Source organism: Passer domesticus, chromosome 18 (genome assembly GCF_036417665.1).
Source record: "Passer domesticus isolate bPasDom1 chromosome 18, bPasDom1.hap1, whole genome shotgun sequence".
NCBI classification, from domain to species: domain Eukaryota; kingdom Metazoa; phylum Chordata; class Aves; order Passeriformes; family Passeridae; genus Passer; species Passer domesticus.
Window position 1 is genome coordinate 3256677 of NC_087491.1, and position 24267 is coordinate 3280943.

Sequence of the window (24267 nt, forward strand, 5' to 3'; positions counted from 1 at the left end):
TGTTTACTGCTGGCTGGAGCAGCTGCCTTTGCTGGGGGCACCCTCACGACCTAAGAGCTTGTTTCCACCTCTAAGTGCATTAATCCTGACATTTTCCCTCTTCCCTTTTTCCTGGTTGCACTGCCAGATAACATCGAAGCACAAGAGACAGCTCAGCACAGGCCAGATAAGATCTGTCTGGCCTGTTCAGGATTTGCTTTTGCTCTTATCCCTAAATCACCTCCTTTTATCACAGGAAATAATCACCTGCACAGGTCCTGGCACAGAAACACACCCAAATGTCAGCTCCTGCCACTGGGTGGGCAGCTCTGTGCTGCCACACTTCATCCCTGCTCAGGGTAACTGACACCTCCCTCCCTCTGAACAATAATAATTAAAAACAAATCCATGAAAATCCAAAATTTGCTACGGGAAGAAGCCAAGCCTTTCAAATCCCACCCCACTGTAAGAACAAGTCCCTGTGGTCCAGCTCATCTTTTCACAGGATCCACAAACAGCAGGAAAGAGCTGCAATTATCCACAGAACAAAACATCCCCTGCAGTGGAGAGTGGAAAATTCTCCTGGCTGCAGAGCTCCAGGGCTGGAGCACCCGAGGCAGGGGGGCCTGGCCCACACTGCTCCCTCCTGCTGCCCAGCACTCCCCATGGCTCTGCCAGCCTCACACTTGGCTTTCCCTGGACACAGCCCCACCTCAGAGACAGCACCAGCTTTCCAGCTGTGCCTTCAGACAGGGAATGCTGAGGGGTTCACACTCCTCCACAGCTCATCCTGAGGGCATCCAGGCAGGCCAGGGCAAGCACAGCCTCCCAGAGCTCCCCAGTCCATGAGCAGACAAGGGGTATTTCCACATGGACCTGGATTCCTGCAGTGCCCAGCCCTGCCACCCACCTCAGCCCACTCTTCCCACAAGCCCAGCCATCCCCAGGGAGCTCCAGGCATGCCACACACTCCTGTCACAGCTGTGGTTTGTGCTACGAGTTCATGTTGCAAAGGTTTTTTGAGGAGAGCTGGCCCAGAGATTTTGCAGCAGCCCAGGGCTTGGATATTCCCCAAATGTGGCATAATCTGGCACTGATGTGAGCCACAGCCACTGTCACTCCTGTGGCACTGAAGGAGGCTCAGAGCAGGGATCAGCTCTCCCAGCAGAGCCTCAGGGATGAGGAGAACACACCATGGGACACATGGGAGCCAGGCTGCTCAGAGCTCTCCCCCTGCCTCTTCTCAGCCTGCCCTGGGAGTCCCCACCAGCAGAGCCCTCTGAGGGCTCCCCAGACCCTCTCACCCCGTGCCCCTCTCCCCTCTGCTTTTGGGTTCAAGCCACAGTGGGAGGAAGATCCCAAAACCCCTGGGCTGCTGCTCCTGCCCTCAAACCCGAGCCTCTGCAGGGCCTGGGACAAGGAGCTGATGGTGCAGGAAGCCCAGCTGGAGCTGGGTGCTCTGAGCAGCACGGCCAGCACAGGCACAACTCACCCCCAGTGGTGCTGTCCTCTTGGTACACGGGCCTCAGCAGCTGTAAGGGACAGAGGGGACACGGTCACCTGCAGCAGGCCCCAGGTACAGGGACAACAAGCAGCTACAGAGGATAACATGCCAAACCCAGCCAAGCCAGAGCACTTCAGATAGGGAAAAAAAAACATTTTTGCAGCAGAAAAGGAGAACGATAACTGATAGTGTGGTCTTGTGCAGTAGGAACACTCCCCACATCCTCCCACAACCCTGGGGTGAGCCCTAAGGGAAGGCAACAGGGAAATGTTTTAGGAAAACAGTGAAAGCTCCACCAAGGGACAGAGGTGTGGCTTGTAAAATTGGCAAATATTTAGAGATGATGCTGGATAGGACTGAAGCAGGGGCCAGGAGAGGCTGCAGCCCCCGAGCCCTACCTGGCTGCCGGGGTTCAGAGGGGCCAGGATGATGTAGTTCTGGTCGGCAGCAGAGGGCACCCGGGACAGGGCCGGCAGGGTGTTCTGGCCCCGCTTGCCCAGCTCCGTGTACCTGTCCCAGGTGTGCAGCCCCAGCCCCTCGGTGCCATCGTAGAGGACGTGGCAGCTGCGGCGCTGCTCCGCCTGCGCGGGGCCGCTCTTCTCCCGCTTGTTGGGGGGGCACTGCAGGTCGTAGGTGGATTTGCAGGAGGACCTGCGGGGCATGGCCTCGTGGGCCGGCTTCACCTGAGGCACCAGCCTCCACACCAGCAGGATGATCTCCGTGGGACAGTTCCTGGCAGAGATGGGTGGGGAAATCAGGGCTGGAGCCCCGTGTCCTGCACCGAGCCCTGCAGCCCTTCCTCCCTCCAAAGCCTCTGCCCCTCTCCCGTGCTCCCCAGCCCCTCCATCCTTCCTTCCCCTCCAGGGAATCCTTTCCTGCATCCTTCCTTCCCCTCCAGGGAATCCTTTCCTGCATCCTTCCTTCTCCTCCAGGGAATCCTTTCCTGCATCCTTCCTTCTCCTCCAGGGAATCCTTTCCCGCATTCTTCCTTCTCCTCCAGGGAATCCTTCCCTGAATCCTTCCTTCTCCTCCAGGGAATCCTTTCCTGCATCCTTCCTTCTCCTCCAGGGAATCCTTTCCCGCATTCTTCCTTCTCCTCCAGGGAATCCTTCCCTGAATCCTTCCTTCTCCTCCAGGGAATCCTTTCCTGCATCCTTCCTTCTCCTCCAGGGAATCCTTTCCTGCATCCTTCCTTCTCCTCCAGGGAATCCTTTCCCAGTGTCCTGCATCCCTCGGAGCTTTCCCCCTCCCACAGTCACTCAGTGCTCCCACTGCCCTGCCCTGGGCTCCCCCAAAGCACCTCTCCCTGCCCTGGGGTTTTTGGGAGCGCTCACCGGATTTCGTGTGCCAGCTCCACACATTTCCAGTGCTCCACAGGCTGCTCGTTCAGCTGCAGCACCGTGTCGAGTTGCTGCAGCCCGGCCTTCTCTGCTGGGCCACCTGAGAGGGACAAATTCCAGTCACCTGCCAGGCAGGAGGCCAAGTGGGAGGGGGAGAAGAAGCTCTGGAGGTTGGAGACACTCAGAGAGCTCCACATCTTGCACTCCTCACTCCCCCAAATGCCATTTGATACCCACACCCGAAAATGAAGTGGGGTCAGCCAACCTGAAGCTTCACCTTGCAGCACATCCACACACACAGAGCACCAGAACAGAGCCATCAGGGCTCCCTCAGAGCTACTGCATGAAATTCCCATGTTTCATGGGGTGCAGTGGGGAGCAACAGGGCACACTGGAGGCACCAGTCTATCCCACAGGTCCACAGCAAGAGGATCTGCTCAGGGAAATGAGGATTCCCACCATCCTGCTCCCCTCTGACCTGTTTTCCTCCAAAATGATTTCTGAAGGTCACCCAACCAGACACTTCTCAGGTTGGAGAGGGAAGGGAACAAAATCTCAGCAAATTACTGCAAAACAGTGCCAAAATAGTGACACAGTGCTAACCCAGTGGCCTCTGACCTCATAGGAGGCAACAGAGAATTCTTTTAGTGAAGTTTCTTGGAGGCATCCAGAGTCCTGCAAGGTGTGGGAGCTCCAGAATCACAACCAGCTCTGGGAAGCAAAAAATGAGCCATAATTCATTCAAATCAAGAGGGATGGAAAGGATCCAGTCTCTTACCAGAGTCCACTGCCTGCACACGGACTGGGGCGTCGCAGCAGATGGTGAAGCCAAAGCCATCAGTGCCCCGAGGGATGGTGATCTGCAGGGAGACACCTGTCAGGTGGGAGAGCAGCCACTGGGTGTGATGATCCCCCCCCACTCCCACACTGCCCCACAGCCCCTGGAAATGCTGCCTCATGGCATTTGAGAGATGGGGAAGGGCTGTCACTGAGACCCCCATGGGTAATGGGAGGGGAGGGTGCCAAAAGGCAGTGCCAGATGGAGCCAAGGCTCTCTGGGACGCCACAAAAGGAGGGTTTATTTAGCACACACTCTGCTCCCAGCCCTTCCAAGTGTAAGGAAAGGTCTGAGAAGCCATTGGAAAGGAAAACCTGGCAGTCTGGCCCTGACACTGACTTCTCTAAGCAAATCACTTAAACATTTCATTTCCTGTTGGAGAATACAGAAATAGAAGCACTCCCCTGCTCCGGAGGGAGCTGCGAGCTCAGCACGCTCCTGTCCTCCAGACATCTGTGTGCATCACGCCTTCCCTGGGCTCAGTGTGTTTTCCCTCGCTGAGTTTGGAGAGGATGGATGCTGGGTTGATTTAGGCTCATTTCTCCTCCTGATTTGAGGAGCATTGAGCTTATTAATAAAATTATGGTTATTTTTTGATGTTGGCTTCCAGCAGCAGCTCAGCATGACAGATCCTGTAAATACCTGATTAGCCCCCAAGACATTAGTCAAGATGCTTGTTTTACTGACAGAGAAAATTAAAAATCCAATGTATTATTTTGAGAACAAACAGGCAGAAGGAAGATGAGGAATTCAGCAGAAGTTGCCAAGGAGGTGATATGGTTCCTCACTCCTTTACCACAGGAGGGCAAAGGCAGCAAGATTTCATTTCCCTGAACCTTGTCCCTGTGTGATTGCTCAGCATAAAATCAGACTTCAAAAGAGAAACTGGCTTGCCCTGGCAGGATCAAAACACACATCCAGTCCCATTGCACTGACTATTTTTTTCTCTCTGGAGTTTGTTGGTTCCTCAAAGAGGTGGCTCTGTACCTTTGAATGAACCAGGAGCTGGACTCCATGGTCCCTGTGAGTCCCTTCCAGCTCAGGATATTCAGATCCTCCACTTTCCTCTCCAACACCAAGCACTGGCACCTCAGGAGCCAGGCACCATCTCTCCCACCACAGAGACTCCACGGGCACTTCCCAGCCCAAGGTTTTCCCTGTGTCAGGGCTCCCACTCCTCCCTGAGCTGGCTGACCTTGCCCCCCACCTGCCCTGTGCCACTGAAGAACAGCTTCTCCCGGCTGATGCTCCTCAGCTCCCACCACCACGGCCATCACAGGCAGTCATTGCCCATTTTTTGCCCATTTTTGCTGCCATGCACAGAGCTAAACAACTATGAGCACCTGCCTGGGCTGCCATGAGTGGGGAGGCTTGATGTACCCAAACTTTGTCAGAAAACGCAGAGGAAACTTTCAAAATAAAGACTTTAGGAGCTCTAAGAGACAAAGCAGAGTCAGTTGTTATTCAGCCAAAGCAGAGCAGCTGTCGTGCACGAGATGGTCACCACAGCCCTGGCAAGAAGGGAGCATTGGGTTTGGAATTCTGCAGCTTTTGTAATTCCCAGTGTTTGCTGTCCCCCACAGCAGCTTTGGAATAACCTGAACAATGAGCTCAGGAGCACAGGGAGAAGCTGACCCTGAGCTTGGAGTCCCAGTCCAGACTACAGAGAGAATATTTCTTTGAAATGCAGGAGACTGGGATCTGCACATGGAAAAGCAGTACCTGGCATTGTGCACTGGGAGAACTGGAACCAGCACAGCAAGCTACTCCCCAGCAAACAAGTGCTGTTGGCTCCCCAAAACACTAAAATCATTTTAAAAGAGGCAGTAGCAGCCTGCTGTGCTTGCTTCTTCTCTAATAAGGGGGAAATTAAGACAACACCTTGCAGCTTAACACTGTTACTACTAGCATGCTACCAGCAAGTTGTACAGTAAATATATTTTTATATTTACATATATTTCTATATTTTAATAATTTATATATATTTTTAAAGCACCCCTCCCTGCCGATTTCTCCACTGCAGCAACAGGCAGAGACCACCACAGGCACCCATGTGAAGATGCTTTCCTTCTAGCCTCACTGTAATTTACAAATGGGAACAATATCAAGCTGATGCCTCACAAGCAGCACCCACAGAGTCCATTTGTCAGATTAAGCCCTTTTCTGACCCAGAGATGGGGCAATTGAGAGGCATTTTAAAAACTTTAATTCCATTTTCAGTCTCATGTAAAGGGTGAGACAATACAGATGTTATAATTCACACCATCACAATCAGAAGCTAACTATTTCCTAATTACAATACACTATAAGCATTTCTTGGCCTATCAGCTTTTTGCCACACCATGATGTAGATGCCTTAAAGCCAAAATTACCCCTCATGGGTCCTACTACAATGCATCTTTCATAGTTCTATTTCTCCCAAGCATCTAGCCTTATTTGCAAGGCCATCCTTTGAAACTTATTTCTGGCTCCATTTCTCTCTCAACAATGTCTGTCCCATTCCACAGCATTTCTAAGCCAGCATTTCTTACCTCAAAGTTTACACACAGATACACGCTATGTGAGCTTTCTGTCAAGCTTTGAGAATCCTCTACAAATCCATTGCCCACATCCAGCCACAGCACGAGAGCTGCCCCAGGCTTGCAGCCCCCGGGTGGTGCCAGGGGGATACAGACCTGCCGGTACCTCCGCTCCGAGCACACCTTGCAGAGTCCATTGAAGCGGTTCATGGCTGGAGCCCATGAAAACCCCGCGGCTCCCGCGGCGATCCCGGACTCCTCACAGCCCAAGGAGCCCCAGTCAAACTGGCATGACCGCCCATGGGAACCCAGCTCCCGAGAAGAATGGCAGGAAGCCACCTTTCACCTCCCCGGCCCCTGCGAGCGCTGTATGCCGCTTTACGATAAGCCAGAGGCTTCCTGAAAACCCTCACTGACGAGGAAGGGAGAGAGTTTTATATTAAAATTCCTGTCAACTCTTTAGTATTCCCCAGTCCCAGCTCTGTTGATGTGGCTTTTGTTCCCGTGGCATTCTTCAGGCGCACGGAGCACTTTGTTATTGCGACGTTCTCACAAACACTTGGAGGATGTTTGAGCGGCGTTTCACAGGCACTGGCTGTGAGAGCCTCACTCCATGAAGGACACGACTCCACGCTCATAAAAATATCAGAGGTTTGGGTTTATAGAAGAAAAAAAAAAAAAAAGAAAAAGTTTGTTTTTGAAAGCACAGACCCAGAGGATATGCACGTCCCCGTGCTTAGTGCTCATAGTCACCAAGGGGGAAACACCGAGGTCAACTGAGCTGCATCCATGGTGGAATTTGGGAATTAAAGGCCAAGAGGAACTCTGAGCACAGCCAGCAGCAGGAGACCCAGCAATGCTCTTCTGCCCCACTGCCACTCCTTGGAGATGGGGTTCCAACAGAGAAGAAAACACCTTCCACACTCCTACAGGGGATGATAAAGGAGGGAGGGCTGGGGGGAACCCGAAATCTAAGTTCTCATGCACAGTAACGAGGGTGGCAGGGCCAGGGAGGCCAGGGAGGGAGCTGAGGAGCCTCAGCACTCCCAGGAGAGCCGTGGTGGCAGAGCCATCAGAGCATTGTCCCGGGCAGCCACGCTGCCAGGCTGGGGCTGGGGCTGGGGCTGGAAGGAGGAGCAGCCTTCCTTCCCAGCCACCACTGCTCAAGTCAGTGGCGACTGCCGGAGAGGAAGGGAGGAGAGGGGCGCTGGCTTTGTTTGTCTTGCTCAGCCCTGCGCTGTAAAACAAATAACTGCAAATGCAGCTGAGGGAAGCACAGGGCGGAATTCGGCACAGATAAATCACGGGGCCGCCCGAGCCCCGTTTCCGATGCAAACCATGTGTTTGTGTTCCCATTTCCCATCCTTGCCTCTCCTATAAATCACCCAGGCTCCACCATGGGCCTTTCCCTTCCCAGAGCACACGGTCCTGGAAGGAGGAGAGGAGCAGACGTGTCCGAGGAGCCACAGAACCAGGCAGGGGCCCACGCTGTGGGGCAGGAGCCTGCCAGCCCCAGCCCCAGCATCCCAGGCAGTGCTGGTGCTTTGTCTGGAGTGGGAACACACTGGAAAACAGGAGGTCCCTGGGGCAAGGGGAGGTAGCACCCAAATCACCCCCTCCACCAGTTGGGTCCCGACTGGGGTAACAAACTGCCTGTGACAGCCATGGTGTGACAGGGAGGTGACAGAGCTCCCTCACCTCAGCATCACCCTCACTAACACACTGTCCCTTGGCTCTCTGGAAACCCCTCAGGCAGGCACCCGACCCCACATTTTCCCAGTGCTGGTGGGTCACAGCCCTGTCACACCCACCTTCAGCTGCTGCAGGGTCACAGCGTCCTGGCTCTCCTGGACTGCACCTTGACTTCCTGGCTTGACTTCTGAAATGATTTTTAAAACATTTTTTAAAAAGGAAAAGGCCCCATGAGTGTGACAGAACACCTGACAATGCCACACTGCACATGAGATCTTCACATGGCTTGGGCACAGCCCCTCCAGGCAGCAGCTTGAGGGTGGCTGCACACCTGAGACAGGCACTGCTGCCCCACCCTGCCCTGTGCCAGCCTCTGCTGCTCCACACCCTGGCAGCACTGTGAGACCAAGGCAGGAGAAAAAGCTCCCCAACATCCAGCCCAGACCCCAGGGGCAAAGAGAGCATGGCCACAGCAATGAGCCCCAAGTCTGAGAGGCAGGAGGCAGCATGAGGACAAGCCAAGCAAGAGAGAGAGATGTGGCTGCAGGGCTGGGATCCCCAAAGAGCCCCAGAAGTGAGGCTGAAGGGGAGAGCAGGGACTGCTGAACCAGCCAAAATCCCCACCCCACAAGGTTTTGGGATACCAGTGCCCACAGAGCACCACAGGGCCGAGCAGTGCCTGCAGGGCACAGGGTGCACTGGGGCTGCTCCACACACAGCTTCAGACACAGCAGTGACTCCTTTTCCAAGCCTTGACAACACCCCTGGGATACTCCTGTGGTGGGACACACCTGTGCTCTGCTTCAGCCTCCTCATGGCCACCTTCAGGTGCTTGGTCCTGCCCAGGTCCTCCCCGAGGAGGTAATACCAGCCACTGATCTCCTGTGGGGAGGGGAGCAGCTGGGCATCAGGGCAGCTGCTCTGCCCCACTGCAGCCAGCCAGGGCAGCAGCTGCCCCAGCCACAGCCACAGAGGTGCCCAGACCTGCTCACACACACAAACACACACACACACATACACACACAGTCCTGCTCTCAGCTACAGCTAAAATTCCATCCTCCCTGCAGGAGGGAACGAGCAACACCGAAGCACCAAGATTCCAGGTTTTTACTGAAGCACCAAGGTTCCAGGTTTTTACTGAAGCACCAAGGTTCCAGGTTTTTACTGAAGCACTAAGATTCCAGGTTTTTACTGAAGCACCATGGTTCCAGGTTTTTAGAGGGATATCCAGCAGGATCATGCAGCAGCCAGGGGACAGGACCCCATCTCAGCCTTGCTGAGGCCCTGCACCTCACTTGTCCAAATTTCAGAGGAGGCCTTGCTTCACCCACCTCTCACCCACCCCTCAGGCCACCACCACCAACAGCTCCTTTTTAGTCTCCTGCTATGAAAGCATCCACACCTCAGCAGTGAAACTTTAAAAAAATCAAGGAGCATTTGGACAACGCTCTCAGGCGCAGGGTGGGATTGTCTGTGCAGGAGTTGGATTTAATGCCCCCTGTGGGTGTCTTCAGGATAATCTGTGATTCTGTGAGCTCAGGGGATGTATTAACACTTCCATGAAACCTCTACAGCCTGCCAAGACACTCTGCTGCCCAGGGACAGAACCCCTCCCCACTGGCCACTGGGATGAAGAGTTCCCATGGGATGAAGCACTCCCACGGGATGAAGCATTCCCATGGGATGAAGCACTCCCACGGGATGAAGCGTTCCCAGGCTCTGGTGGTCGCTGGGAGCCGCTGGCACGGCAGCCCTGCCCGAGGCAGGCAGAGCAGCTGTACTGACGAGCAGCAGCCAGGCTGGGGCAGCAGCACTGTCAAACCTGCCGCAGCAGGGACAGGGATTCTGGCAGAATTCCTGCAGGAACAGCCAGGAAGACCTCTGTGGCTGCCCTCTGCCCATCAGCACACGGCTGGGAATCAGGCAGACCCCTGCAGGTGCCCCACCATCACACCCCCTCACCCACATCTCAGATGTGACCCGTGCCAGCCTGGCCCCGTGTCCTGTGTCCCCTCCCTGCAAACTGGGCAGGCAGCGTGTGCTGGGGACAGCTCTGTGCACCCCCAGTCACTGCCACTCTGTGCCCCTCAAGAAGGGAGTGACATCCCCTGTGCCAGGACCCCTCCTCAAACAGCCCCCACCCATCTCCAGCACCCACACCAACCCCAGCCTCACACTGCCCATCCATCCTGGCAATGGGAGCAGGGAACTCCCTAGGCACCTCCCTCTGAGGAAAAGCCTGTTTCCATCCACCCACCAAGCCCAGAGAGCCCAGAGAGCCCTGCCCCAGCCCCCCAGCCTGCACTGGGACACAGGGCTACCTTGTCCAGGGACAGGAGGGACTTCACACCAAAGCTCATGCAGCCGATCAGTTCACTCTGCCTGCAGGACAAGCAGAGTTCAGGGACTGTCAGCACACGCCTGCTGGAGCACCAGATCCCCCCCGGCACCCCTTTTCAGGGAGACCCCAACCATCCTGCCCATGCTGGGTGCCAGGCAGTGCCCAGGACGTGCCCCTGGTGTGAGCAGATATGGTGCAAGCACACCTGCAGGGCAAGGAGGAGCTGGGCTGAAACCCCCTGGTCACCTCCAGCCCACCTGGTGCTGGCAGGAGCTTGGCCAAGGTGGCACTAGCCTGGCTGGCAGCACAGCCTGCAAGGTGCCAGGCCCCTTGGTGCCCTGGCTGCATTGTCCCCAGAGGGAGGGGAGGTCCCAGCCCCACCTGGCTTTGGCCAACAGTGCAGGCACGAGCAGCCACAGGGTTTAAATGCTGGCCCAGATGGTGGCTACCAAGCAGCACTGATGGCAAGGGCAGGGTTTGCTGCCCACAATGCTCCCCAGCTCTGGCTGCCCACGAGTGTGACCCCAGCTGGACATCCCTGGCCCAAGGCCTGGAGCAGAGCAGCCTTGAGGTCAGGGCCAGCCCTCGGGGCCCAGGGCCCTGGAGGAGCTCTCATGGGGTGACCAGAGCAGGGGCAGAGTCTCTGCCACAACAGCCCCATCTGAAAAGGATCCTCTGACAGCTGGCAGCCCCTTACCTGGAATTCCTCTCTCTGTTCCAGACCGTGACCAGGAGACGCTTCTGCTCATCCTCCTCTTTCACGGGGCTGTAACAAGAGGGCACAGCCCATCAGCCTCCCCAGGAGCACTCAGCAGGGGCTGCCCTCACAGCCAAGGCTCCTCAGCCTCCTCACAGCCAGGTGTTCTCCTCCAGTCTGCACAGAGCACGGCAGCACCTCCCCAAAGAGCAATCTGCTCACTCCTGACAGACAGCTGCGAGGGGATATGACCTCTCCTGGGCCGGCGTGGGGACACCACTCACGTGGCTTCGGGGGGAAATAATCTTGCAGGAAGACACATCCAACACCAAAGGGTAAGGGCAAGGAACAAGCCACAGTTCATGCTCTGAAACCACCACCCTGTGCCAAATCCAGCCCTGCATGGGTCAGAGGGCTGGCACTGCTGTCACCAGCAGTGACAAGCTCTACTCACACCAAGTCATGCAGCTCCTTTCCCATGCAGAGACATGCTGGAGCTGTAGGAAACCCTTTTACCTGCCTCAGTCACACTACTGCAGGTGCCAGGTCTAGGAAATGGAGTGTGTTTGTCCAACTCCTGCCCAGCAAGACAGTCTGAGCATGCAGGAGCTGTGCTGCCATGCTGTGTGCTGACCACTCTGCAGAGCTCTGCCCAAAAGTTCAAGGCACTTCAGCTACAAAAACCAGCAGAATAATGGCTGTCACTCCTCATCTCAGCAGCAGATCTGCTCAGGCGTGCTGAGTGTTTATTAGAGATCACAAAGCAAAAGCAAACACGGGGTTGTGGCGTGGGGAGGGAGCCCTGGGACAGTGGCACGGGGTCCCCAGTGCTCTGTGTGCCACGGTGCTGAGGGATGGCCCAGAGCTGCCTCTGCCCTGCCATACTCACAACACAAAGTGCTCATGGAACACAGGATTTTTGCTGTCTGGCACTGTCTTCGTCTTTTGCCTGCACTTCCAGTCAGCATCTGGCACAATGGACATCTTTGGGAGGAAAACAAGCAGCGTGTTAACATTCCCAGAGCACATTCCCCAGCTGCCCTGGCAGGACACTGGCACAGGCACTTGTTTGGATAGCTGAGCTCAAAGATCCTGCTGAGCCCGTGCTAACGGTGGTTGGCATCACTCCACCCTTCTGCCTGTCAGGTAATTGCATTTCAAAACCCCTTGGGGCAGGGCAGGGGAGGGAGGGAACAGAGCAGAAAAACCAGGAGTGATGTACACAAGTGTGGCTGGCTGGGGTCTGACCCGCACCCCTCTCAGGGGAGCTGCTTCTGCACTGGGCACATCCCAGCAGGAAACCCACCCTGTGCCAGCAAACATCCTCACCAGGCTTTGGGCACCCTCTGGGATGTTCTTGCAAGGAATGGTTGGCACAGTCCTCAGCAGGGTCCTGTCCTCCCCTTTCCTACTTCATCCAGACACTGCCAACAAAACCCATGAGCTGTCCAGCGCTGGGCAAGAGCCCGGCCAGCTCCCTGCATGCTGGGGATGCTCTTCCAGAGCAGGATGGAGAAGGAAGTGAAAGGGAAAAACAGTGCAGAGCAAGCTTCGAGGGCCAGCCACAAAATTCTCCCCAAAAAGCACAAAGCTCCCTGAGCAAAGCCCTGGGAGGACCCACCTTCACATAGGAGTCGCACGCACGGCACTCTGCTCCCATCAGACCTTTTGCTTCCATGACTGGAAAGGAAATGAAATGGTCACATCCCAAAGCAGCAGGGAGGGCATCCCCCTACCCTACACTGCTCTGCTCCACAAGCTGATCCCTCCTTGTGAGGCAGAGCCCCCTCAGACGGGCAGGGCTTGATGGTACTTTCCCCTTAACACACCCGTGCTATAAATGCAGCCTGGGCTGAGGTGGTGGCAGAGCAGTTCAGCATCTGGGTGGCACAAATTGCATTCCCTCTGCCCGACCTCCCCAGCCCTGCTCTCCCTCCCCTGGAGCCAAACAGATCCTCCAGTGAAACATCAACAGCCCATCCTGACACTGCTCTGGCACTGCCCTGACACTGACACTGCTCTGGCACTGACTTGGCACTGACACTGCCCTGGCACTGGCACTGCCCTGGCACTGACACTGCCCTGGCACTGACACTGCCCTGGCACTGCCCAGAGCTGCTCAGCCTCGCTGCCTCAGCCCCCTTGCCGGGACCCTGCAGGTGCCTGGGGCAAGGGGTGTGCCAGGATGGGCCAGGATGTGCCAGAGATGTGCAAAGGACGTGCCAGGATGTGCTGGGGATGTGCCAGGGGTGTGCCAGGACAAGACCCCACCACTCACACCCAGCTCACGGTGGGGCTGATCCAGATGGAGGGATCTGGGGTAAAGCCTGTGCCAGACCCTCAGACAGGTGTTTCCCAAAAAAAGATTGTTCTGACACTCCCATTGGCCTCTCTGCTAATCACCATCCAAACATTTTCATTGAAGAAATACTGCTGGTGTTAAAAACTGCAGCATTTGGAGGCAACAGGAGAGTTTGGAAATCCTGGCAAATATGGCAAAAGGGTTTTGGCAGCGCCAAAGCATTTCAGACTTTCCTTTCCAAATTAGATTTGCATTTTTCTCTTCATATAGAATAAAAGAAAAGTAATTTATACACATGGGTGCAGACACATGAAGGTCTCTGGAAATTTCAGTTTGGTCTCTTAATCAAAGAGCTCCCAGTTGTGCACTGCACCACAGAGGTGCTCCCAACAGGACCGAGAAGGAGGAGCATGCAAGTGCTGTCCCCAGCAGCCAGAGGCTCATTTGGGATGCCCCAGGGACACACTCACCGTGCAGCACCAGCGTCCGGCCCCGCACCTCGATGGACAGCTTCAGCTGGCCTGGGACAGGAGGGGACAGGACAGGACAGGCTGAAGGACAGGCTGGAGGACTCAGCCACCCCACAGCTGCAAGGCTCACACAGGGCCAGACACATCCTGCCTTCCCCCCAGGCAAACATCCCTGTGCAGGAGGTCAGTGCAGGAGAGCCAAGGTGTGCCCTGCTGGTGAGGGCACAGCGCCCAGGGCAGCACCCCTGCTCTGCCAGCCTGCTCACACCCATTCCCTCACTTTGCCATGCACTAGCAGCTCTGCATCAGCTCAAAAGTCCCCCCACGAGGCTCAGACTGACAGAAGACTCAGCCCATGGTGTTGGTCAGGGTGGGGTGTGATGGTTACGGGGTGCAGGGTGAGCTGCCTCCCCTGTGGGTGTCCTCCCAAAAGGTTCCCCAGGAGCTGAGCCTGCCAGCCTCAATGGGATGTGCAGATTTTAATGGCAGTGAGGGGTCTCTAATCATGTAACTGTTCTGGATTGACCCAAATAAAACATTTCACCCCTGGAGAAGCCAAGAACTGAAACCATCATTGCTATGATGTTTCCCTTAGCCCAAAGCAAAGATCCCATTTTCACTTCTTCCCCAGTTTACAAAACACAGCAAACAAGTGAGTAAACATCATTTACAGGCAATTAAACATAACGTACAGACACATAAACATCTTGCAAGTTAAAACCTAACATTTCATTTTGCCAAAGACACGCCCAAGGGTTTGGGCTTGCTTGGGAGGGGATATCTGATGGGATTGTTTAACCTGAAACAATTCAGAGAACACATATTTCACTCAAAAAAAATAAGGTCCAACCTCTGAGCAGCTCACGTGTGCATGCACACGTGGAAATGGTGTGTGTGTGCATTAGCACAAGTGCAAGGTGAGAGAGCAAAGGCAGGAGCTGGGGGGTGAGGCAGGACAGCTCCAACACTGGTTTGCAGCAGAGAGAACGCTGTCCCCAGTGTCATCCTCCCCCTCCAGGCTTCAGACACAAGGCTGGAAGCCCTCTGCCATCTGCAGACCTCTGGGGCTGTGGGAACCCTCTGGGGACAGCTCTGTGCCCCTCAAGAAGGGAGTGACATCCCCTGTGCCAGGACCCCTCCTCAAACAGCCCCCACCCATCTCCAGCACCCACACCAACCCCAGCCTCACACTGCCCATCCATCCTGGCAATGGGAGCAGGGAACTCCCTAGGCACCTTCTCCCACTGAGGAAAAGCCTGTTTCCATCCACCCACTGAGCCCAGAGAGCCCAGAGAGCCCAGAGAGCCCTGCCCCAGCCCCCCAGCCCTGCCTGCTCCTCTGTCAGCACACATCAGAGGTTACAGCACAAAGGAAACTGCCCCAGTGCAGCCCAGCATGAGGAGGAGCCAGGGGCATGAAGGCAGAGGGGAGGAGAAGGGAGGGTTTTGTGCTGGGTGATCTGGGGGGATGCCAGTCTGGGGACTGTCTGCCCTGGGGTGGCTGGGGTGCTCCTGGGGAGCTCAGGGGCCAAGGCTTTGCACACTGAGGGATGGGGCCACCCCTGCCCTGTGTGTGTCACTGCTGTGGGGACAGGGCCCCTGGCACAGGCTGCCCCAGCACAGAGGAGAGGAGAGGAGAGGAGAGGAGAGGAGAGGAGAGGAGAGGAGAGGAGAGGAGAGGAGAGGAGAGGAGAGGAGAGGAGAGGAGAGGAGAGGAGAGGAGAGGAGAGGAGAGGAGAGGAGAGGAGAGGAGAGGAGAGGAGAGGAGAGGAGAGGAGAGGAGAGGAGAGGAGAGGAGAGGAGAGGAGAGGAGAGGAGAGGAGAGGAGAGGAGAGGAGAGGAGAGGAGAGGAGAGGAGAGGAGAGGAGAGGAGAGGAGAGGCAGCTCTGCCTTTTTGGGAGAAACACAAACTGGCCATAGTAGGGTTTGGGAATTGAGGTGCTCTCCCCTCTGTGAGGAACAGAGGACTTTTCCCTCTTAGTGCATTTGCTCCTGAGTGTCTCCCAAGCACATGAGAGCACAAATCACCTCCCCTAGCACACCCCAGCCCCTGCCTGATCCCTGCTCAGGCCTGTGAGGCACTCACTGGCTTGTGTAGGGCCAGGATCAGAGAGGGAAGCTGCTCTGGGAAGAAGGATCCAGCTGGAGCTGGTGGCAGGGATGTGCTGTGCCAAGCTCTGTGCTCAGACAGGGCTGGAGATGAGCAGAGCAGTGACCTGTGCCACACCTGGGTGGGCAGGAACACAACCCCTGTCCAGGCAGGCTCATGGGCTGGATTCCCACCTCAATCCAAGTGCAGAGGGTCAGAGAAACCTTTTCCCCTGGATTTATCTCCTGATACATCAATAACAAGAACTGAGGGAAACAGCAGAGAGGTTCTGACACAGCTTGTCCAGCTCCTCTCTGTTAAATAAAGGTTAATATAAATTAAAATAAGTGCAGAGGGAGAAGCCACATGCAGCTCCTGGGTGAACATCTCATCACAGAGCAGGACTCAGCCAGGCTTGCAGGATGCAACACAGAATGCTCCCAGCCCCATCCATCTGGACCCACGGAGCCAGGAGAGGCAATTCATGCCAAGGAACAAAGCTGGCACAAGGAGAACAGGGGAAAATGGGCATGAACAAGCACAAGATGGTAATCAAACAGGTTCCCACCCATGAGAGAAGTTTGCCAGGCTAAGGGAGGGGATAGGGCAGCCTTCCATGGGAGCAGACCTAGCAAGGAAACCTGCTCCTTGCTGATGGTCTCTGACAAATGGAAATTTTTGAGTTCTTCTTAAACCCTTTTCTGCTTTACTGTAGGAAAAACACAGTGTTGGGACAGCCAAGAACCTCTCTCAAATGCCAGTGGGGATTCCTGCCAGAGGACAGTGTCAGATCCTGCGTGGTGGGAGGTCCCCATGGGCACAAGGCACCCCAAAATCACCATCTACAGTCTCTGCCCTGGCACCAGCCCTTTGGGAGACTCTCTGCTAGTCACCCTCAGTGAGAGGGCAGTGCTGGCCCTGTTCTGCCAGGCTCAGCAGCTCAGAACACAACTCCACATCTCACCACTGGTGCTCAGCCCATGAGGGGAACTGTGGCTGCAGAGATGATGTTTGGCCTGCACTTGGTTACAGAGCCAGGAGGCAGCACAGAACCCACATTATTTGGCCTTTATCCTACAGACAGAGACAGGAAGGTTTGAGCTTCCAGGCTGTCCTGAGCACTTTGGCACTCAGAAGTCCAAAAGGGGAAGGAGCAACATCCCTGGGAAGGGGCAACATCCTTAGGAAGGAGCTCACTGTGTGGTCACTCACTCTGCTCACCAGAGCAAGAGAAGCTTGAAAGAAAACAAAACTGCTGCTTTGAAAGCAGCACCCAGAAGGGGCTGTGTGTGACACTGCTGCCCAGCCATCACACACCGCCAAGATATCCACAAGACACCCAGATTCCCTGGGATCCGCAGCGAGCCATGGAATCTGGGCCAGCTCCCTCCGCAGAGCCAGCGCTGCCAGGGCCACCAAAAACCACCTGAGGCAGCCACAGAGAGACCCCCGAGGAGAAAAAAGGGAACTGGGGCTCTGCCCGAGCGGGGCACAGCCCTGCCCCAGCTCGTGTCCATCCGGGGGCAGAAGGAGCCGGGGCTGGGAGACCTGGGGCTCTTCCCCAGCGCAGCGCCTGAGGGGGCTCGGGGCGCTCCTGCCTCCGGGAATCACCGCCAGGCAGGAGCTGCTGCCCGGCCGGCTCCTCCAGGAGCAGCTCCAGCCCCGGGCTGCCCGGCCGGCTCCTCCAGGAGCAGCTCCAGCCCCGGCTCCCCGGGCCGGCTCCTCCAGGAGCAGCTCCAGCCCCGGCTCCCCAGGCCGCGCTTACCGAAGGTGCTGAGGCAGAAGGAGGCTCCCGGGAGGGCAGGGGCCCGGCGGGAGCACAGCGCGGCCCTGCGCACGCCGCCGGCCTCCATGGCAGCGCAGCGCTCACTGGGAGCCGCGGTGGTTGGAGCCGGGCCGCGGGAGCGGGGATCCCACGGGACGGGAACAACCGCCGCGGTTTGAACCGAGCGGCTCCCGTCGGCCCCGCGGCTGGAGCCGGGACCGCACCTGCGGCCACGTGCCGGGCGGGACAGTGCCAGAGCAGGGACAGTGCCGGGATGGGGACAGTGCTGGGGGGACAGTGCCAGAGCAGGGACAGTGCCGGGGGGGACAGTGCCAGAGCAGGGACAGTGCCGGGATGGGGACAGTGCTGGGGGGACAGTGCCAGAGCAGGGACAGTGCCGGGGGGGACAGTGCCAGAGCAGGGACAGTGCCGGGATGGGGACAGTGCCAGAGCAGGGACAGTGCCGGGGGGGACAGTGCCGGAATGGGGACAGTGCTGGGGGGGGACAGTGCTGGGGGACAGTGCCAGGGTAGGGACAGTGCCTTGGTGGGGACAGTGCCGGGATGGGGGCAGTGCCAGGGTGGGGCAGTGCAAGGGGAGGACAGTGCCGGGGGAGGACAGTGCTGGGATGGGGACAGTGCCAGGGTGGGACAGTGCCGGGATGGGGACAGTGCCGGGATGGGGACAGTGCCGGGATGGGCAGTGCCAGGATGGGGGCAGTGCCTGGATGGGGACAGTGCCGGGGGGGACAGTGCGGGGGGCGGACAGTGCCGGGATGGGGACAGTGCCGGGATGGGGACAGTGCCGGGATGGGGACAGTGTCAGGATGGGGACAGTGCCAGAGCAGGGACAGTGCCGGGATGGGGACAGTGTCAGGATGGGGACAGTGCCAGAGCAGGGACAGTGCTGGGGGGGACAGTGCCAGGATGGGGACAGTACTGGGGGGGGACAGTGTCTGGATGGGGACAGTGCCGGGGTGGGCACAGTGCCCTGCCCGCCCCCGCGGACCCCGGCGCCACCCTGCCGATGGTGCCCCAGGAATGAGCTGCGGCAGAAGGAGCAGTCCCTCCGCGGTGTCAGCAGTGCCTGCCCGGTGCAGGTGTGCCGGCACATCCCAGCTGCTCAAGGAGCTGCAGCAGCGCGGGGCAGGAGAGGCACAGCACCCTGGGGACATCTCTGCAGTAGAGCTGGTCTGGGAGGGTGAGCCGGGACGGGGGGGTGGCAGGGCATGGGTCACCTGCTTGGCCTTCATGTGACAAGGAAAGAAGCACGCAGCGCCCCCAGGCTTATAGGGTCACCCTGCAAGAGCCCAGAGCAGCCCATTCCATCACCCAGGAGCTGGGGTGCACCCACCGGCTCTGGGTGCTGCACCACAGCTCACCGGGAGGCACCAGGGCTGAGCACCAGCTCCGGAGGGTGTGGAGGAATGGTGGAGATGGTTCTTGGGGGAAAAGCCCTCCCCAAAGGCTGGGCTGTGCCAGATCTCTCCAGGATGGAAAAGAACAGTGCAGCCCAGGCTGCTGAACACACATCCCCCCACATTGCCCTGCTGAACACACACACCCTCCACACAGCCTGGCCAGGGCTGAGCCCCCCTGGCCCAGGGCCCCCCACACCCCTCACTCACCTCTCCCCTTCACTCGGGCACGGCTGATCCTCCTCCTGCTCCCTGAGGCTCCCCGCAGCCGGGCCTGTCCTGCCCGCTGTGGTGCCCTGGCCACTGCTGGCACACGCTCCAGCACCGCGGGACTCTGCCCTGGCCCTGCCGGGGGAAGAGGAGATGAGAGCAGGACACAGCATCACCCTCCCAGACTGCAGCACAGGCTCTGCTGCACCCTCAGTTTTATCTGCCACGGGGGCTTGTGCCCACCTTGGCCCAGCCTTCCCTGTGAGCACAGAGAGGAGGAACGATGGCAATTCACTGCAGTGTCACAGAGGAGACAGAGCTCAGAGGGACTCAGCCCTGGCAGGAACCCCAGCTGCAGCCCTGGCCATGGCCCTTCCCATCCCACACACCAAGTGCATCCCAGAGGCCCTGCTCAGCACTGTTTTATTTTAGTTAAAACAGATGACCAGTCCTGTCAGGGATTTATTAATCTGTAAGCAGCTGTCCAGGACACAGGAGATGCTGCCCTGAACTGGGTGTTCAGGACAGGCTGAGAATCACAGAATGGTCTGGGTTGGAAGAGACCTTAAAGACCATCCAGTTCCATGCCTGCTGCCACTCTCCCAGGCTGCTCCAAGCCCCAGTGTCCAGCCTGGCCTTGGGCACTGCCAGGGATCCAGGGGCAGCCACAGCTGCTCTGGGCACCCTGTGCCAGGGCCTCCCCACCCTGCCAGGGAACAATTCCTAATTCCCAATATCCCATCCATCCCTGCCCTCTGGCAGTGGGGGCCATTCCCTGTGTCCTGTCCCTCCATGCCTTGTCCCCAGTCCCTCTGCAGCTCTCCTGGAGCCCCTTCAGGCCCTGGCAGGGGCTCTGAGCTCTCCCTGGAGCTTCTCCTCTCCAGGTGAGCACCCCCAGCTCTGCCAGCCTGGCTCCAGAGCAGAGGGGCTCCAGCCCTGCAGCAGCTCCATGGCCTCCTCTGGACTCATCCAGCAGCTCCAGGTCCTGTGGGTGGCCCCAGAGCTGGACACTCTTGCAGGATCCTGACTCAGACCCAGTTCCAGCCCACCCCGGTGATGTGCTGGGGCTCAGAGGAGGCTCCACAGAAGGGGGAATTGGATGTTTTCCTCATGTCCAGCACCCTGACAAAGCCACAGCAGCCCCAGCCTGGCCCTCCTCACTCACAGCCATCCCAGCCTGCCACAGGATCTGATGCTGAGACAGACAAAAGTGCTCAGGACTGGGAGCTGGGTGGAGAGATCTCCCAGCCCAGCACAGAGGAGCCAGCACGGCCCAGTAACTCTGCAGGATGAGGAACATCTGCCCAGGCTTCTTCCACAGGGATGAGCAGGGTATGACTGGTGAGGCAGAGCTGTTTTACACTTCCCTTAACACAGAGCCAGCTGTGGAGCCCCAGGTGAACTCCTCAGTGGGGCAGTGGGGCAGAGCAGTGTCCCTCAGCCCTGATGGAGCCACCCTCACAGCAGCTGTAAAGGCAAAAGAGCCTCAGCTGGGATTTTGGTGTCCCTCAGCCCTGTGCCAGTTTGTACCAGGATGGGCAGATGGACAGACCTACCACACCCTGCCCAGTGCCTCCAGGTACCCCAAAATATCTCCAGCTCCATTCCACAGCCCCCAGGCAGAGGCAGCAGCTTGGAAAGGCTGTTTGCTCACTAGAAAAGCTGCCTTTTCCCCCAAAGGCTCCCAGGGGCACTGGATTGATTCAGCTGAACTTCCACCAGCAAAACTGCCTGAAACTGAAGGAAAAGCAACAGGAGGGACACAGAGCAAACAAGGGAGGGAAGGAGGGAGGAATGCTCTGCACAGCCCAATCCATCACTGCCACAGCCACCTATTGTACCACTGCCATAAATCCAAGCCCCTTTGGGCACTGGGGGAGACAACAACCACCCCAGCAGCCTCTGAAGGCTTTGGACAAAGAGCACAGCCCTGCTGGGGCTGGCTGTGCCTGCGGTGTCAGCCTGACCCTGGCACCCTGCAGGGCCCTTTTCAGGCTCCCAGCCCAGAGCCAGCGCTGCCCAGGGCCTGGTGCCTCGGGGGTGTTCAGAGCTGGGGAGGGCCTGGCAGGGTTTCTGCTGCCAGCTCCCATGCCAAGCTCCTGCTTTCCTGGTGGAAAGGGGCCAGTGCCTCCTTTTCCCTCCTTCCCACAGCACAGCAGCGAGGCACCAGCCAGGAGGGGAGCAGGGCAATGTGCAGCTCAGGGAGCAGCGGGGTGGAAAAGGCCCAGAGCTGAGCCCACTCAGGCTGTGAGAGCCCCTCTCCAGCTCTGGGAAGCACGCAGGTCCTTGGCCATGGGTGCTGTGTTGCTGGAGCCCCCTGCCCACAGCCCAAGGGCAGAGGCACCAGGCACATCTGTGGGCACAGCTGGGCTGCTCAGCACTCCTGCAGCTCCCAACCCCTCCCGTGGCTGCAGCCAGGGGATCCAGGGCTCAGGGTGGGTGAGGAACAAAGAAGTGATTTATTCTGAAATTGCTGCGTGTTTGTCCAGCACAGCAGTGGCCTTGGCTGCCCCCGTCACAATGCAGGGGAGGCACAAGCAGGGCAGGATGGGGCAGGGAGCAAAACATCTGTGAGACAGCACCAGGGATCCTCAGCAGCCCCAGCACATCTGCCTGTCCTTACAGCACATCTGCCTGTCCTTACAGCACATCTGCCTGTTCTTACAGCACATCTGCCTGCTCCCCCAGCACATCTGCCTGCCCTTCCAGCACATCTGCCTGTCCTTACAGCACATCTGCCTGTCCTTACAGCACATCTGCCTGCTCCCCAGCACATCTGCCTGTTCTTACAGCACATCTGCCTGCTCCCCAGCACATCTGCCTGTTCTTACAGCACATCTGCCTGCTCCCCAGCACATCTGCCTGCCCTTCCAGCACATCTGCCTGCCCTCCCAGCACATCTGCCTGTTCTTACAGCACATCTGCCTGCTCCCCAGCACATCTGCCTGCCCTTCCAGCACATCTGCCTGCCCTCCCAGCACATCTGTCTGCTCTTACAGCACATCTGCCTGTTCTTACAGCACATCTGCCTGCTCCCCAGCACATCTGCCTGCTCCCCCAGCACATCTGCCTGTTCTTACAGCACATCTGCCTGCTCCCCCAGCACATCTGCCTGCTCTTACAGCACATCTGCCTGCTCCCCAGCACATCTGCCTGCCCTCCCAGCACTGCTGGGTTGGAGCCCAGGGAAAGCTGGATCCCCATTCCCAGCTGGCAGTGTCAGAGGTGTCAGAGGTGAGCAGAAGGTGCAGCCAGGTCACACACTGATCCCTCCAAGTCTGGGCCACCACCTAAATTCTCCCATCTCCCTGGTGGCCCCAAAACTCCCAGAGTTGCCCAGCAGCCTCTGGAATCCTTCAGGACCCAGGAAGCCCCAGGGAAGCCACAGCTCCTGGCTCCTGCCTCCCCACCAGGGACTTGAAGCAGCAAGCCCAGGGTGAGGTCTGGTGGAATGTGGGGGACACAGGAGGGGAAAGGCTGCTCCACAGCTCTGCCCAGAACAAGAACCTGCTCCCCACATCTGGCACAGCTGCTCTGCAGGTCCTTGAGGAAGGGATTAAAGCAGTCATCAGAACCCAGAAGCACAAGGAGGGGAACACAGAGAGGGGAGGAGTCCTTTGCCAGCAATAATCCCTGCATCCCAGGCAGGCTCTCCAGCCAGGAGCCAACCTGGCCAGGCACACAGCCAATGCCACAGCATCCCACGGTGGCCTGTCCCAGCTGCCCAAGTTGATATTTGCACCCTGGCATTCCAAAACACATCCCCATGGCCTGCTCCACGCTCTCCCTGCAGGAGGGCACAGCCAGGGGAGCAGCTCTGGCTCTCCCCTGGAGCAAAGCCCCCAGCTCCAGCACAGCTCACCAACATCAGAGCTCCTCCAAAACATGACAGGCTGGCACTGGAGATGTCACATCCTCTCCACATCTTGCTGAAAGGCAAGAGAGCCCAGGATATAGAACTGGGGTGGGGATGGACCCTTTAATTCCACCCTCATTTTCATCCCATCCTCAACAGGCAGCACTGGGAGAGGAACTGAAGTGCATTTGTGTTACAGAATATTTCAAGAGCTCTCCTGTCCTGCCCACAGGGAGGGTCTGGGACCCCTCATCATCCCAGCCCTGGGGTCTGCAGAGAAACCTCACAAAGGCTCAAACTCCCTCTCTCATGGAAGTGTTTATAATGCAGAGGGAGAGGCCCTGGACTGCCTGGGGACACAGTCAGTGCTGCTGTCACCTCCTGGACAGGAGGGCTGAAGAACAGCCCTGCCACAGTCCCCCTCTGCCCCTGGCCACGTGCCCCAGGAGCTCTGCTGGTGCCAGAGCCCCACAGACACAGGAACACGACACCAGAGCTCTGTCCTGGACAGGCAGGAGCCAGCACACAGGTGGTGGCCACGCTCAGGGATCCAGGGTTGTTTCTAAGGCACTTCTGAATGTTCCTCCTTTCAGAATAATGAAAAACCCTTCATTTGTTCAGCTGAATCCATTTGCTGGCATTCCCAGTGATCTCCACCTGCCACCCATCAAAACTGAAGCTTTTTTCCCAGCAAATTTATTTGCCCCTGGGAAAAAACCAAACCAATCTGGGATTTCCTTTTTCACTGCAGAGCTCAGCCCACGGGACAGACAACACCAAACAGCTTCCTGGGCGAGCAGCAAACAATTCCCTCCACAATCCCAGGTATCCTGAACCTCTGCAATGGGAGCAGGGTTTGTACCTGCCCAGCCTTGCCGTGTCCTGGTCCCTGTCACAGCACAGCAGCCTGGCAGCCCCAGCACCATGACTTGTGTGGCTCCTCTCAGCAGCTCCCACAGCTCTCCCAGCACACAGAGGTGTTTACACTCCCCCTGTCTCCCAGGAGCTCCCCAGGCTCACACAAAGCCTCCTCTCTCTCTCTCTCTCTCTCATTGCAAAAGGCTTTTAAGAGGCAAACAGGACAGTAATAAATGCTCTGTCTCTCCAGCTAAAGCAGACAGTCTCACAGCTTTGGGTGAGAGTCCCAGGGGACAGGGCTTTCAAAATATAAATAAATAAATTATAGTAAAGATCCTCTGTAGGACTCCCAGGCCACAGAATTCTCCCCACTCATCTCCCAGAGGGTTTG

At 57.5% G+C, this 24267-nt stretch overlaps 1 protein-coding gene across 5 annotated transcripts in view; it reads right to left on the reverse strand.

Annotated features, from left to right (window-relative positions):
• RGS3 (regulator of G protein signaling 3) overlaps positions 1-23967 on the reverse strand; it is a 76397-nt gene extending 52430 nt beyond the window's left edge. Inside the window, exons 1-13 of one of the 5 annotated variants that reach the window (XM_064393416.1) lie at positions 23881-23967; positions 19163-19297; positions 13683-13733; positions 12532-12590; positions 11800-11894; positions 10911-10979; positions 10194-10254; positions 8664-8754; positions 7992-8059; positions 3602-3683; positions 2818-2923; positions 1882-2215; positions 1472-1511 (exon numbers count right to left, since the gene is read on the reverse strand). In XM_064393416.1, coding sequence (XP_064249486.1) covers positions 1472-1511; positions 1882-2215; positions 2818-2923; positions 3602-3683; positions 7992-8059; positions 8664-8754; positions 10194-10254; positions 10911-10979; positions 11800-11894; positions 12532-12590; positions 13683-13733; positions 19163-19297; positions 23881-23944 — 1255 coding nt within the window. In that variant the 5' untranslated portion in view covers positions 23945-23967. Of the gene's footprint in view, positions 1-1471; positions 1512-1881; positions 2216-2817; positions 2924-3601; positions 3698-6336; positions 7915-7991; positions 8060-8663; positions 8755-10193; positions 10255-10910; positions 10980-11799; positions 11895-12531; positions 12591-13682; positions 13734-17535; positions 17626-19162; positions 19298-23880 lie in introns of those variants that run through there. The other 4 variants (XM_064393417.1, XM_064393418.1, XM_064393421.1 and 1 more) reach the window with 4 other exon arrangements.
• Between the last annotated feature and the right edge of the window lie 300 nt (positions 23968-24267).